The 16,173-nt window shown below is 35.3% G+C and overlaps 2 protein-coding genes across 5 annotated transcripts; both read right to left on the bottom strand.

The window, feature by feature from the left end:
* Positions 1–232: 232 nt before the first annotated feature.
* Positions 233–6,330, bottom strand: LOC132275942 (uncharacterized). 4 transcript variants are annotated; one of them, XM_059777156.1, is made up of 14 exons: positions 6,212–6,330; positions 5,715–5,755; positions 4,498–4,567; positions 4,237–4,385; positions 4,039–4,134; positions 3,874–3,944; positions 2,819–2,880; positions 2,629–2,692; positions 2,460–2,544; positions 2,187–2,313; positions 1,964–2,043; positions 1,821–1,884; positions 1,357–1,499; positions 233–598 (listed from the first exon to the last, which is right to left on the bottom strand). In XM_059777156.1, exons 4-14 carry the CDS (start codon positions 4,327–4,329, stop codon positions 371–373), a joined length of 1,113 nt encoding a protein of 370 aa, XP_059633139.1. In that variant the 5' UTR covers positions 4,330–4,385; positions 4,498–4,567; positions 5,715–5,755; positions 6,212–6,330; the 3' UTR covers positions 233–370. The 4 variants fall into 4 exon arrangements, with proteins under 4 accessions (XP_059633139.1, XP_059633137.1, XP_059633140.1 ...); XM_059777154.1 differs by lacking the exon at positions 6,212–6,330 and adding an exon at positions 5,864–6,199; XM_059777157.1 differs by lacking the exon at positions 4,498–4,567.
* A 5,899-nt stretch (positions 6,331–12,229) lies between these two features.
* Positions 12,230–15,907, bottom strand: LOC132275939 (IQ domain-containing protein IQM1-like). The gene is made up of 8 exons (XM_059777150.1): positions 15,760–15,907; positions 14,784–15,305; positions 14,482–14,662; positions 14,145–14,233; positions 13,761–13,848; positions 13,387–13,617; positions 13,170–13,271; positions 12,230–13,006 (listed from the first exon to the last, which is right to left on the bottom strand). Exons 2-8 carry the CDS (start codon positions 15,263–15,265, stop codon positions 12,548–12,550), a joined length of 1,632 nt encoding a protein of 543 aa, XP_059633133.1. The 5' UTR covers positions 15,266–15,305; positions 15,760–15,907; the 3' UTR covers positions 12,230–12,547.
* Positions 15,908–16,173: the final 266 nt, after the last annotated feature.

Genomic DNA, 16,173 nt, shown 5'->3' with positions numbered 1-16,173 from the left:
TAAAGATCACTTGAAATGAAACAGAGTAATGGTGGTTTAAATTACTGTTTAATTTGCCGATGCATCACCATTGTCATCTATTTCGAAACATTCACTTGCCTTGCTACGAATAAGAGTAACGGTCATTAAATTACTGTTTAATTTGCCAATAACCATTGTCATTTTTTTTGTTCATCTGATGTTTTGGATACTGGTGTTACATTGCAAAGTGGGGTGACCGATGAACCAGAAGTGCCAATAAAAGCTGAGCTATTTTTTAATTTCCAACTCAGAGTTTTGAGTCAAAACTCTTCAAAGTGCAACATAATGTTCCTGATGTAATGGCACACACAGATCTATGATTTTACAATATCTTAAAAAGGTAAATGGATTAATAATGAGCCCTACCTTCGTCGTCGAAACGGAGATTTTCAATGCCCTTGAGAGTGGATTCATAGTTCTTTATGGTAGAGTTATTCCTGCTAGACAACGTGCATTTAGCATTGGATGATCCACCAATGGGTGAACTATTATGCCCACTTGAGAGTTTATGTAATGTTCCTGGACCTGCCTGGATGGTGCGGGTGTAAGCAGGATCAAACTCATCTTCCATAAAGAACTGCAATAACCATTTGGGTATTAGATTTGAGATATAAATGACTACATTTTGAGGTAAGTTGTACCATCACATCCAGGATATAGATCATATTTAGAGAGAGAAGGAAAAACCTTGAAAACATTAGACCTCATGCTTTATAAAGAAAAGAAAAGGAAAGAAAACATTTCAACATATGCTGAAAGAAGATTTTCATGCTGTGAAAAACACCAAACGATTGGTATAATAAGCAATTGACACTGTTGCAATCCGAGCCATTGTACAAGTCTACTTTTAAGGTTAATACAACATTGCACATGACAATATGTTGTCGTAACATAAAGAAAATGTGAAATGCCTTCAATTCTGTGAAGGAAAGTAATAATAACCTAAAAAAAGGAAGGGCCTACAATACATGACACAAGCTATAGTAGTGGAAGTAGGAACCATTTGGCAATACAAAAAGAAATCAGTGAACTAGAAAAGCCCCCAAACGATTGGTATAATATGCAATTGACAGTGTTTGGCATACCCAGCCGTTGTACAAGTCTGCTTTTAAGGTTAATACAACATTGCACATGACAATATGTTGTCATAACATAAAGAAAATGCAAAATGCCTTCAATTCTGTTAAGGTAAGTAATAATAACCTAAAAAAAAGGCGGGCCTACAATACATGACACGAGCTATAGTAGTGGAAGTAGGAACCATTTGGCAATACAAAAAGAAATCAGTGAACTACAAAAGCCCTACATCATATAAACATGATCCGAACAACTTACCAAGGAATCTCTGATGGCAGCTGAATCATTTGCAACTGGACTCTTCTGCTTGGCTAAACTTCCAACATCCGTAGCTTGTCCATATATTCTCTGACCAGAAGAATCCACTGAAGAAAAACCAGCTGGTCTACCTCCTTCCTCACCTATAATAATGATGAAACCCCGAAGCAGATGTAAAAGGAAATAATCTATTAGAGAAATGAGAAGCAAATTGGAACCAGAAAATCGGATTCTGGCAGAGTTAAAAAGGCCAATATGAAATAAACAAAAAACAGCATGTTCGGAATAATATGGAGAAAAGGATCCGAGAAAGAAAATAGATTTGATGCCTTAAAGCAACTCAAAAATAGGCAAAACTGACAAGAATCCTCTCACCGGGCCACCAAATGGCAGCCAACAGGATTGAATTTAAGGAGAACTTGTCCAGAAATTATGTTTTCCAAGCGGCAATGCAAAAAAATTACCTGGCTGCCAGTTAGAATTAGCATTGGCAGGGGGCAGACCAGAGCTTGTTCCAGCACCAGGGCCCTAAAAAATTAAGCATTATATAATTGCATCTACATTGCTAAAGACCAATAGAAGAAACTCATCATGTTGCACAACTTACAAGAGCCCGGGAAGGAGTGGTCATCTGTGCTTGCTGATACTTCAAAATAGTCCAATCGAAAACATAGTCAAACTGGAAGCCTACAACAGAATAAACAGGCAAAATGACAAGCTGGAGATTTAATGACAGTTAAATGTTGAAAAAGCTAAAAGATGTCATAAACATTCTATCTGTGAAGTTGATTGAATTCTAAGCACCTATTATAAAGCAAATGTATTTATACCTTCACGAATAAAGAGGTCACGAAATAATTTTTTCAGATAAGAATAATCCGGCTTATCATCAAACCGTAGGGAACGACAGTAATGGAAGTATGAAGCGAACTCTGAGGGATATCCCCGGCACAAGACCTGAGAAAGTAGTAAATTCAGCAGCCATGATTTAGAGAACTGAATGTACATGAGTTGCATTCACCTTCTTTAATATTTTATTGATTAAGAGAAATGATTTCACAAGACTTAATTATATTTAACCACTGTGTTTAGAAAAAGTTTACCTCTATAGGTGTGGAAACCTTCCTTTCACTAATTTTCTCATACTTCTGTTTCTTAGTTCTGGCTTTCAATCCCTGCCAAGGAAGACTACAAATACAAGGGAGTCACAAAGCGTACTTCCAGCCAAGGGCAGTAATAATTTAAAAAGAAAGAGAATACAACCACCATTACCTTCCTGTTAAGAAGTACAGAAGGACATATCCAAGAGATTCTAAATCATCCCTCCTGCTTTGTTCTATGAAGTCCAAAAAGATCAGAGAGTAAAGTCAATATTCTGGCAAGAAAAGAGGACATTCAACTGTTAATTATGTACACTTAACTAAATCAGCATGCAAACAGAAAAATGGTAGACGAAACATACCAATGCCCAGGTGAGTGTTCATGCTTGCGTATCTTGCAGTTCCAGTCAAATTTTTGTTCTCTCTGCAGTTTTTATGACCATATACAACAAAAAACTATAAATACACAACAAAAACCATAAATATAAGCAATTGTACATATATAAATAATAAATGTAAGAAACGTTTAGAAAAAATATGTACAAATCTATTTGTGTTGTCTGTGTGGAGAGTTTTGACTTTTTTTTCTTCTCAGTTGTTGGGGTGTGGGAGTGGGGCCTTCCTCTTATTACTTGGTGAGATGACAATTCTTCACGAAGGAACTAGAATTCCAATAATGAAAAACCACATAACTGACTGACTTTTGAATTAGGATCTTCCAAACTCCCTAGTGATATTAATATCTTATTTTAATTTTTGAAAAAATATCTTATTTTCTTTCTTCAGTAAATCTGGCTATATTAATATCCCTATAAACATAATTTTATTATATGGAAAACTTCTAATTCCACCATCACTTCTAGCAGAAAATTGTTTCAACGCCTTTTATGGGTATTACCAATTTTGCAAGGGTGATAGCTGTGATTCATGTCCCCTTCAGCAGACGCATTTCGCGTCCAATTTCTTAATTTTATTTTAATAGTGTTAGTACCATCTTTTTACTTCTTGAATCTCACTCACCCACATCAAACACATTTTCTCCAATGCTTGTGTTTGTTTACATATAAAAGTGGAAACAATAAACCATCAAATAACACCAAAAGTTTGGGGCATGTACAATGGTTAATTACTTAAAGCCCTAATCTGTTTCTATTAATGCCAAGTGACATGCTAGCAATTAACTAACATCGTGGAACGCACAATAAGGAAAATGGACCACATATAAAAGTTCTGCAAAACAATGTACAAGAGTTTATTCAGTGCCGTTCCAAATAAACCAGAATGTTGCTCCAGCATATTTCAGAGGTAGTACAACACCTAGAAAAAACATCACTTGGGTGCATGCATGTGCGCATGAAAAGTGCATGGACGAACATGTTTTATGTAGCATCAAGAAAACAACCAACATCCAACTCACCTATAAGGAATGTGTTGGTGAGTTGTGGCGTCTCTATATTTCTTAGCTAGACCAAAGTCAATGATGTAGACCTGAATTAAAGTGAAATAAATAGTACCTTATTTATACAGATATCATAACTGGAATTCTAACAGACAACAAAGATGTGAAGTTTAGATGGAAAACCTGATTTGCACGCCTTCCCAAACCCATAAGAAAATTGTCTGGCTTGATATCTCGATGTAGGAATGATTTAGAATGGACAAATTCAATACGATTGATCTGAAAAAAAGAAGAAGAAAAGAAACATCATGGTTTGCATATATTGATAAATATAGAGAAGTGCATATGTCACAACATAATTCATTATATCCACAAACTTACCATTTGATCTGCAAGCATAAGAACCGTCTTTAAAGAAAATTTCCTACTGCAAAAACCAAATAAATCTTCAAGACTGGGTCCAAGCAAATCCATCACTAGAACATTATAGTCTCCCTCCACCCCATACCATCTCACATTTGGAATTCCAGCTGCAATAATTCAGAAGTGTTGCAATCAGCGAATGTGTCAGATATAATAGCAAAAGACTTCATAGCAGAATACATAGCAACAAAATAAAACAATTAAAGAGAAGAATATTACTTCCTCCCTGTAGAATTCTGTATAACTTTGATTCATAAAGCAACTGAGGATGCTTTGTCTTGACATTTTCCTAAGGATTAGATCAGTATCAGCATTGTATCCACCATAATGAATTGAGCACCAGTACAATGGAAAAATAATTTTGTAGTCTCAACAGAATATAGTCAAATTTGAAAATATTGCATTACAGGAATACATGGATAGGCATGTCAAAATAACCGGATTATGTTCTAAGAAGCAGAAGTTTTGCACATTGTATCAACTCCATACATCATCATATAGTTTGTCCATATAAAAACTAACTTTAGTTTAGCAGCCGGTAGTGATTTAGGTCCATCTGCAGAGCTGTTAATTCTGACTCTAGTAGTAGAGTAAATTCCATTACTTGCTATTCACCATTTTTTTATCGAAAAACTGGTGCAATTATAATTTATACATCAAAACTAACATCACAACTTCCCCTGCGGGACGCGGGGGGGGGGGGGGGGGGGGAATGACCCGGGGTGTAAATTGCCATTCTGCATAGAACAAGAATCAGAACTTGCATGCTGCATGCTCTATGTAAAACAATGGCCTTGTTGACAGCACGGGAGAAGGATCTGGCGCTCGAATACAGACACCTCCTTTAACTATAAAGTTTACAATAGAATGCACGAGCACGACACACTCAGGAAACTGCAGGGGAGAGTACGCCCACATTGTAAGGGGCATTTTCCAATAAAGTCTGTAACACATACTACTATATTTGATGGTTTTGTAACCTCAATGATTATTTTCCAATTTTCCAATATAACCATCAAAGTTCACTCCGTATCGAGCTCAACTGGTTCAAGTTTTGTTCCACTTCAATTACATTACACTAAGTAATTGTTCAGAAATCAAGAATTTAAGTGTGTCCAATTCACAATTCACAAAAATTGAACCTCTTCCAAAGCCAGACATTAATTTTCACAAAAATTGGTAACTCAACAGTTAATCATATCAACTAGGTAACGAAAAACAACAACTACAACATAAACACACACTACAAATAGAACAAAAGCATGAGAACATGAAGTTTTCAAACAATCACAAGAACAAATTCATCAAAATTTGTAAGAATAGTACACTCACAAGCTTAATTGCAACATCTTCGTTGCATGAGAACATGAAATTTTTAAACAATCACAAGAACAATAGAACAAGTTCATCAAAATTTGTAAGACTAATACACTCACAAGCTTAATTGCAACATCTTCATTCGCGTGGATATTAGTACCTGCAAACAAAGTCCACCGTCAATTCATACTGAACCAATAGAACAAAATTAACCCAAAAAATAAAAAATAAAAAATAAAAAAAGAAAAAATGTGAAGAGTGAATAAACCAAGAAAAATCTCTCCGAACGATCCACTGCCAATTTTCCGACCGAGCCGAAACTTGTTACCAATACGAGGCTCCATCAATACATAATCCTAGCTTCGAATTCAGACCCTAACTTCTCAAGGACAATACACAATTCAATGAAGAACAAGCCCTAGAACTGTAGAGATCTAAATCTGCGTAGTGTTAATTTCTAGAATAATGTTAGGTTGTGGAAGGTGAGAGAGTAAGTAACACGGAAGGAAGGAGCTCGTCACGGAGTAACTTTCTCTCTCTAAAACACACACTGACACACACTCTCTCTCTCTCTCTGTATAATACATCCATCTCTAGATTATAACGTATTTCATACCTCGAAGCTAAAAAGATTCGGAATTCTACGAGACACAATGTGTAACGTCTTGTTTTCGGCGTTGGTAGGAAAATGATTCTTGCGCATCGGTAGTTCACGTGACGGTACTTCTGAGGAGTTGAAGATTTTGGGCCGCAGCTGGGAATATGTACCAGCTCGTGAGTAATATAAAAAAAAATTAAAAAAAAAAGGAAAAAAAAAAAGAAGAAAAAAAAGTAAATCAGTTTTTACTGAAGTCATATTAGCGTATACATACAAAGTTTGTCACGTTAATTTAGTAAAAAAAAATAAAAGAAAGTAAGTTATTTTTTAGTGCATATATACAAAATCTATACATCCCAACTTTTTTCTTAATAACATCCTAATACTTTCCTAATACACGTCCCAATATTTTCTTAGAATACGGTCTACTCATCTATAACTCTTATTAGAAAAATGTTTGAACTTTGGTCTTGCATCAGAATATTTTTTTAACGTACAATCCAACTTTCTCCTTACTAGCATTCCAACATTTTTTTAACGTGTATCCCAAACAAGATAAAGTAATGAATAGTGTGATATTGGTAAAGAAAAAGTTGAGATGTTAGTAAGAAGAAAGTTGAGATGTAGGTAAGTCAGTTTTTAGTGTAAACATACAAAGTCTATACATCCCAATTTTTTCCTTAACAACATTCCAATATTGTCCAAATTTCTCCTTACTAGTATCCCAAAAATTTTCTAACGTACATTCCAAACAAGATAAAACAATAAATCGTGTGATGTTGGTAAGGAAAAAATTGGGATGTTGGTAAGGAAAAAGTTGAGATGTAACTTAGGTTAGGAAAATGTTGTGATATATAATTTATACTAAAATATGTTTATTTATGTATTTGTAGAATAAGTGGGATATTGGTAAGGAGAAAGTTATAATATAGGTTAGAAAAATATTGTGATATACAAGAAGTTGTAAGTTAGGTAAATGTTTGTGTAGAGAAAAAAAAGAGTAAAAAGTTGGTTTAGTTTTGATTTAGTCTCGTATGTACGTGTGTAATGTATATACAAAGGTTTTACTTTTTAAATTTTTAACTTTTTTGATTTTAATTCATTGACTATGACTGATCGTTGTGCAGGAGAGGATTTTCATCCGGCTATCAATTGGGCCCATGTCTCGCGTGACCTTTCTCCACCTGCCAATACCTTGAGTGTTTTTTTTTTTTTTGTTTTTTTGGTCAAGAAACCGTTTTATAACATATGAGTACGGATTTTCTGTCGTACGTTTTGTTTTTTTTTTTCTCAACATATAACCTATTAACAAATTAAATCTAATTCAACATAATTATTTTTAATTCAAAAATTACCATTAATGTTATTATTATTATTACTTTTATCTTAGGTTAAGAACACACCCACACACTTCACTTCCACACTTTTTGGTACACCGGAGTTTGGACTTTTTTCCTCTTTAAAGATGGAAATGTTATATCTATAAAAGTCTGTATTAACTGAATTTTTTTAAAAAAAATATTTGAAGAGTTGATAGAACCGCTTATTTCATTTTAGAAAACTATCAAAAAGTGGTGTTATTGTGCAATCCTTTCAATTTCAAGCTCTTAAAAGAGATGTGTATGCATGGGAATTTAAAAGAAAACGTGTTTGAAATAAGGAAAGATAACATAGAATTTGATTCCCGTATTCCGATTAAATTCACCAGATTTTTTTACTTGCAGGAGCTGCTGTCCAACAAAGCCCAAGTGGATACCATCATCTTTACACTGCTTTCTGGGTTCTAAAATTACATTTATTTAAATGAACAATCCAAGTTTCCAAAACCTGATTTTCCCTCTAGCCAAACAGAGTGTCACTTCATTTGAGAGGCACCAGGATCATCTCAAATAGTAACAGAGGACCTGTTTTGAAAGCCTCAACTTCGATAGTATGTCATTCAAAAACAAGAGAGAGATTTTATCTTGCGTTTGGAATTACCGAATTAATGACTTGTAATTGAAATGGAAATACACAATAAAAAGTATATATTTAAGTAATATCTATTTAAATCATATATGATGTTAAAATTTATTAATCAAAATGAGAAAGTAACTGTATAATGCAATTTTTTCACCAAAAAAACACTGTTTGGTTGACATTAGGCTTAACAAAAGAGTGGATACTATCAGCATTGTGAGTGGTTTTCACTTTGATCAAATGTGTACAGAACAGCATGGATTGGATTTACAAGAGATATATATATATCCAAACAACTCCTAAGCTACCAAACAGATAATAATTAGTAATATCATTTTCAAACTTTCTTTTATAATAATTCAAACTTATTAATTTAAAGGCACCAGAGATGATCCAAGCTAAATATCCTTTACAAAGCTTGCATAAATTCCACACTCTTAGCTGAAAATTGAACAACCCCATCAAAACTTCACATTTTCTCGAGAAAATAAACAAAAAAATACATCGGAATATATAAAAATGCAGAGAGAGTTAGGGTTGAAGCACATTTATGGGTTGAATAAATAGGAGCCACACTTGCATTTCCAACCCTCCGGCTCATAATTTGCATACTGGACTTTCAAATGGTGAGTTGTTGTGGGCACTTGAATGGCATTACATGGTTTGCATCCTCTGCATTTGTGCTCACAGTTTGGTGGCCTTGACCCAAGTGTGCTCAGCCCTTTAAATGCTTCCACAATCCTATTTACACTTTTCATGCTTTCATGTCCCTTTGAAATACAACAATCACACAATTAAACACAGTAATATATACCAAACAAAATCACTATCTAGAGACAGCGAGTGAAAAATACCTGTTTTGACTCCAAAACAGCTTCTTGGCAGTGTGAGATTTGGCCTGTGATTGATCAACCATGGAATGTTAGTACAATGGCAGTGACACATTCTGTAAAAGACCAAAAGCAGAAACAGGAAAGGTTTCAAGGGAAAGTTGGGGAAAACAGACATTGTGGGAATCAAATCGACGATGTATAACCAATGGGCATTAACACAGATAGTATGAGCTCTCCTTCCCAGAGGGAAGCCCGAGTGTTCAAGCTCTGCTAGGGCAATATTGTGGGTGTGTGCACGTTTGTTTGACTTTCGGAGAAATTTTATTATTATTTTGTAGATGTAAAGGTTAGAAGTAAGAATTCCTTACTGGAGGGAAAATGAGGTTGGACAAACATGATTTCCCAAGAGTATGGAGGATTTGGACAAATGGGTTGCTGTGGAGAGAGTCTCAGTAGAAAAGGAAAAGGGAATTTGAACATCTAACCTTGCTGATGAACACCATAATATGGTGGAAAAGGCCTGCTTGTTGCAGAAACCCAAGTCAGTAAATGCAGAATAGCTATTAGAAAAGAGCAAACTTTTCTCTTCATTTTTAACATGACACCAAATGATGATACCACGAGAGAGAGAGAGGTCTTTATATAGATGGATATGACAAATTAGTCCAAACTGGTACTAGTTGAATGAGTTGCCCCATTAGAGGTTTTTCATTTTGGCTACCTAGCCTAGACTGCAAATTATTATGATTTGGAAGTTAAAACACATTTAATTATAGTCGATTAGATACATATATGTAGTACTTAAGTGGTTCAATTCTTCACAGTTTGGTTGTTGGGGAACACACTGACTATTTGGACCACTCACTCTTATGGGTCAAAAGATGTCTAGTCTTAGTTATTGATAGTGATCAGTACAGGATGGTATTCAGGTGATTTTAATGACCACATTAATGAAAATAGAGAGTACTCAATTATCAACATTTCAGTTTTCTGAACAGTACCCCATCTTGATGGAACTCTCATGGGCAAGCTCCTTTAAAAGGGAAATCACTTTGACCATCTTAACAGACCAACTCTTGGAAACTTTGACAATTAGTTAAAATAGATTTGCAGATATGCACTAGTCTATGTATGTTTGTGTTAATAATCGTTTATCTTCACCTTGAGCACAAACCAGCATCCACATTGTTAAGAATGAAAGTTAGATCCTCTCATGTGCATAGGGATAGTCTAGTGCACAGCACAGGAGATGGGGGAGATAACTCTACAACAGATAGTGGGCGTGCCCGAAAAAGGATCTAGGTTCATTAAAAAGAACCCGATTTTATAGTACAACATGTGATTTAATGTAGCAGAAGACTAAAAAAGGTGGAGATCACTGTATAGATAGTGGGATCTACTCTGTCTGTCCAGTGTACGGAAGAGGATCCAAGTTCATTAAAAAGAACCCGATTTTTATGTAGTACAACATATGAAGATACTTTACAAGTAGTGGGATTTACTCTGCTTATCCAGTGTTCATTATAACATGTATTGTAATGTAGTAAAATGTTAGATTCTGAAAATGGTGGAGATCATCCTAAGGATAGTGGAATCTACTCTGTCTGTCCAGTGTACTAAACAGGATCCAAATTCATTAAAAAGAACTCGATTCTTCTACAATATAATTCGTATTATAATATCGTAAAACTGAAGGTTGGAATCAATTAACAAAGTATTTTGTGAATTGATCTCGGAGGTTTATAGCACTAAAAGGTTCCCAAATTCATTAAGAATGACCAAAAACATTTGTATGCATTTTCCTATCAACTAGGAGGGCTCAACAACTCTGCCCTATGAGAAAGGTGGTTGGTAGGGCTCTGCTTGCATAAGTTGGCCAAGGCAGTACAGGGCTTAGCCAAGTGTAGGGACCATGTCAGCATTGGTCATCAAGCAAAAAGAAGGTGAGGAAAAGGCCACTGTCATATAAAACAGGTCTACACACATCAAACAGACCCTATGGGTTAAAAACTCAATAAGGAGAACATCAAACCCAATGCCTCTGCTTGCCAAAGCTGACCAGGGTACCACTACCACCCACAAGCAAAAGGCCTATATTCAAAATACCCATTGAAAAAGCTTTTCAAAAAGAAAAACTAACCCGAATAATTAATGTAGAACAAAAGTGATTGTATATACAATGTATATATATATCAATGATCTTTTCTTTTCTGTTACACATGCTTACAAGCTAAAACTGCACCAACTAGCAAGAATGAAAATAGTTTGTGTGTGTGTGGAATGCAAGGGACTTTTAGTTTAGAAACTACTTAATAACTGTCACATTTATTTGAGATCTTGTAATGTTTCAATTTCACGTAGTTCGATGGTATAATTGGTACCCTGTCGCTGTGGCTATAATGCTTTGTAGATGACCAGCTAAATACTAAATATAAAAGAGATAGTCTTTTTCTCTCTCTTGCGTCTCATTGTTGTTTTCTCTCTCTCTAGCTGGGTATGCTACGAAGCAGGATCCATAATATGACGCATTATAGGGACTGTTCAACGAGGACACGAGGATTTTTGTGGGTAATTTTGCCCCAAATAACAAATTATTTGATAATAAGTATTGTTCATTGTTTTTTTTCATCTTTCAGAGTGTGCCTAAGAGAGCGTGTGATTGAGTGATTTGATGATTCACTGTGGTGGACTAGTCCAGTCTTCTGCATTACTATTTTTTTTTAGTATAAGTTATTGAGTGAATTAAAAGGAAATTAATTTTTGACTAAAAACAACTGATGAGCTACTTCAAATCATTTGTTATTGAGAAGGAGTAATATCATCATTTCACATGACATTTTCCCCTTTCCTCTTTCTTTCAAGAAGGTATTGGATGTGCTCGGTGGATTGTGTACCGCAGACTCATCCGAACGGTACGTGTTGTACACGTGTGGACACATGTTATGCACGTACAGCTCAAATGGTCGGACGTAGCCAATATTTATTCCTTCCTCTCACCCCCTCCTATCTTTTCACTCCTTTCATTTTCAAATGACAGAAAGAAACCTCCTCCTCCCTCCCCTCTCCTTCCTTCCAATTTTCCATTCTACCAAACATAAAATAAGCTGATAGAAATAACCAATACATCCCTGTAAAATCACAGTGAAATTGGTTGTCATTTGCTTTGGGATATCCTTTTAGAAAAAGATTTAACATATATAATTCACAATTACTCATAGCCAAGTTGATCAATGTAAAGAATCAATACTCAGGAAAAAGAATGAAGAATTTTTATTGCATTAAAAATTATTGTATGTAACTGTCAACAAGAAAGAATGAATAAAACCCTATCTCCAACAAAAAAGGAGCCAAAACGGGTACAATTTGATTCAAATGGATTTTGATGTAAAACCCAAAAAAAAATGAAAAATGAAAAAAAAAAAATGAAGAAATCGAGTTAGCTCCTCCATTATCCCCCTAATTGCTACAAAAGCCCATGTTAGGGCACCAGAACTGCCTTATGTTGATCCATTTGTGGCACAACCTACCCAAGTCAGAAGCCATTATCATTTGGTGAATTGGTTTAGTTAGCAGGAATAGGAGTTCTAGGACTAGGGAGTCCCATGTATGCAAGCCTGGGAGAGATCCGGACCTTTGGGCTGGGACGCGGAGAAGGGATTGGACCATAGTTGCCAAAGGGTGCAGGAGCAGTCCTAGGCGACAAGTTAACTTGTTCAAGTGCTCGGGATTGTAGCTCTGGTGGGTAGTCCCGGACACAACCAATGCGCGGTCCAGTTCCTGTAGTCCACTTGCATGATAGGCGTTTGGCTAAGTTAAACTCTGGTGCCACCACATTAGCATTATCAGTGCCCATATCTTCTTGACGATCAGTTGCAATTATTGTTTCCTTGGTTGGACCATCTACATTAGATGCAGTTGTATCTTCTGATCTTGCAGTTGTGACGACATTTGTTATTGTCTCCGCCTGTGATTCCTCATCAGAGACCTTAAATGAAGGCATATCATCATCAATTGCACACCTCTGATTGAAAAAGAAAAATGTTCATCAGCTATTTTGTCTAACACGCCATAACATTGTTTTTAGCATTTCAACTAATCCATACATATACATAAAATGTATACGCATATTGAATTGTATGCGCTCATTAATACATGTATACATATAACCACAAAGAGGAATTTACCTTGACATTTGTGAGATCTACGTGGTGTTCTTCGAGGAAGCTAATGAATTCCCTGAAGTTCTCTTCTGTTGGGTGATAGTGGCCACTGTATGGCCATATAGCCTGGAAAAAAAATAGGACGAAAGACATACTTAAAATCACATATAAACCCATGTTTTAGTCAATTATGATTTCGTAAGGATAGAACACAGATACACCATCGTGTATGTATTTTTACCTCAAGAACTCCACCATGAGCAACTAATCTTCCAGCCGCTGTTGTGGCTCCACCGGACAGAAAACTTGAATGCTGAAATGTACCTTTCTTCTTCTGTCCCACATACAAATTCCTCGATGTGCTTAAGACAAATATCCACTTAGAACCCTCTACGGTTTCCACCAACACACCACTTTCTCGGTACATAAGCTTCCCATTTTCAACAATTACTTCATATGTTTCCCTTTCTTTCTGAAATAAGACCAACAAATTTAGCAACATACATCAGATATACACATCATAATCATATAAGCAATATATGTAAGTTGACATATCTTCCGAAAAAATATATATAAGTTGACAGTGTGTTCGTAATTAGATAATGTAGCACTTACAGGTCCTAGATATTTGATGCATTGTCGCTGTAAATTGATCCTTGGGCATTTCGCAAGATTTAATTCTTTCCCATCACCAATGTCCAACCTGCATATTTCCAAAAACAAACTATTATAAGACAAAATTCATCAAATGGAAAGCTCTATATAAACATATTTATTCCCCACATTCCCTTTGGTTGCAAAGAAAGAGAAGCAATTAAAATGAACTTTTTGAATGTAACATTTTCCCCCCATTTGGTATATATCTAGACAAAATTTTGAAATACATTTTCTGATGCATCATGTGCACGTTAGAAAAGATGTAATCTATCAAATTTTCTTTCTTTTCCGATGCTCATCATTCCAAACATCATAATACAATTTCTAGTAGGAGTATTTTACCAGTAAAAGAAAGGTTGACTGCTTTCGCTTTTGAACCAAACATCATAATACAAGTGTAAATTGTGCCCATATCGATGGCGTGGATCAATCTGTAACAGAACACAGGAAAAAATTATGAGCAATAGATTATTGGCTCTCATGAAGCAAATATGATAACCCTCTGCTAAAATCCTGACACAGATGAGTTCTAACATTGACATTGACATAGAAATGGAGAATTATACCACATATATTCAATTGAAGGCTATGTTTGGAAGCAATTTAAGAGCATGCTTCTAATAAAACATCTAGTGTCAAATGGTACATCAAGTTTCCAAATAAATGTTTAAGGACTTACAGCTTCAAGCCAGTGTTGTAGGGCTAGTTTTTGAGCCTTCTCATCCTTGGACAACCCTTTCCCGACCCTAGCAGCCATCGTCCTTGCCCTAGCCCACCTTGAAACAGCAGTTTCCGGTTTCTCATCGTTGAAAAACGATACAGAGGTCCGCTTTAGAGCTGCAAAATCTAATGCTTTCCACCTACAACAATTGAAATAACAATTCACTCATTCATTGCAAAAGGAAACTTCAAAAAAAAAAAAAAAAAAAAAAAAAGGATACGATTCAATTCCATATAATCGAAAACTATCAAGCCACATACCAGAGCTCCTCAACCACAACAGCACAATCTGCAAGGTTTCTTCGAGTCCTGTAGCTCTTATAGACCTTCTGAAGCTTAACTGCAGCAGCATCGAGCTCACAAACCGGTCTTGGCGAAAACAATATTGCCGGCTCAGGAAGTAAATTTGTGGGCACTGATTTAAGAATCAACCCATCATTACTTTTATCCACATAATCCGAATGCGAAACTTTTATGTCTTGAACTAGATTCTTGAATGAAAGAGTTGTTTGGAGCATCACTCTGATGGGTTCGCAATGCAAGTTTATTGAATTTGCATTACTTCTCTTATCAGCCACATTTGACTTGGCAATGGTTTCTGAATCTGTTTTCTTAAAGCTATCAGTTCTCAAGGTCATCTGTTGTTTTTTAGAAGTCAAATTGATGTTGTAGACAAAACTGAAAAACTTTTGTTTCACAACTTCTTTCCAGGCTGATGAGAGCAAGGATAGTGACAAACCCATAAAATAAAACTATTCAATGTCTCAGAAAAAAAGCCTCCACCTGCAGATTATCATTACCAAATATATTTAAATTACAAATTGATACATACAGGCGTGAATAAAAAAAATTAAAAAAAATTGATAGAATTTATTAATTTTCTCAACCGAATCCAACAAAAGATGATCAATGGAATGTACCAATTACTAAGCAGCAATACACCCCCTTCTCCCAACACACACACAAGATGCATCTAATATATATATATATATTGACCACAAACATGGATCTCTCTCTCTCTCACACACACACATCAATAAATACATGCATATAATTTGATAGATTCCCAACCCAATTCAACAAAATATACTATAAATGAAATGGACTAATTACTAAGCAGCAATGTCCCCCAACAAACACACACACACACACTAGATGAAATGTGTTGAATTTTTAGCAATCACCTAAAACCACAAACATGGATCGTATAATGTAGAGAGATAATCGTGTCCCTTACCTCGATAAATTTTTTAAAAAGGTGCACTTTCTCTGTCTTTGCCAAACGAATTCTCTGTGTAAATACAACTTGAATGCTGAGTGTCTGACTGTGAAGACCTTCCCTCTATATATATATAAGTGTTTTTTTTTTTTTTTTTTGTTATAAATAAAAAAAAAAAAATTTGAAAAAAAAAAGGATATTAGTCTTTTCTTAACTCACAGACACGTATCAGACTTGGACTAGAAAATTTAGAAGAGTCTTTGGATTTATTTTGATATTTCTTGAATGAGAATGGAAAATTGTGGGTTTGATTCAAACTCTGAAATTTCAAGGAACCGAGTTCTTTAATCGATTCAAAGTTTGAAATTTTGAATTTCCATATGGAAAATAGCAAAAAGGTTTTATAGGGTTGTGTCCCCTGCCACCGGAGTA

The sequence above is a fragment of the Cornus florida genome, unplaced genomic scaffold (genome assembly GCF_030987335.1).
Source record: "Cornus florida cultivar Cherokee Brave unplaced genomic scaffold, ASM3098733v1 CherokeeBrave_3.0.0_Hap2_Chr10, whole genome shotgun sequence".
In the NCBI taxonomy this organism is placed as follows: Eukaryota; Viridiplantae; Streptophyta; class Magnoliopsida; order Cornales; family Cornaceae; genus Cornus; species Cornus florida.
The sequence above is the reverse complement of the archived record's forward strand: the minus strand, read 5'-3'. Positions and strand labels throughout refer to the sequence as shown.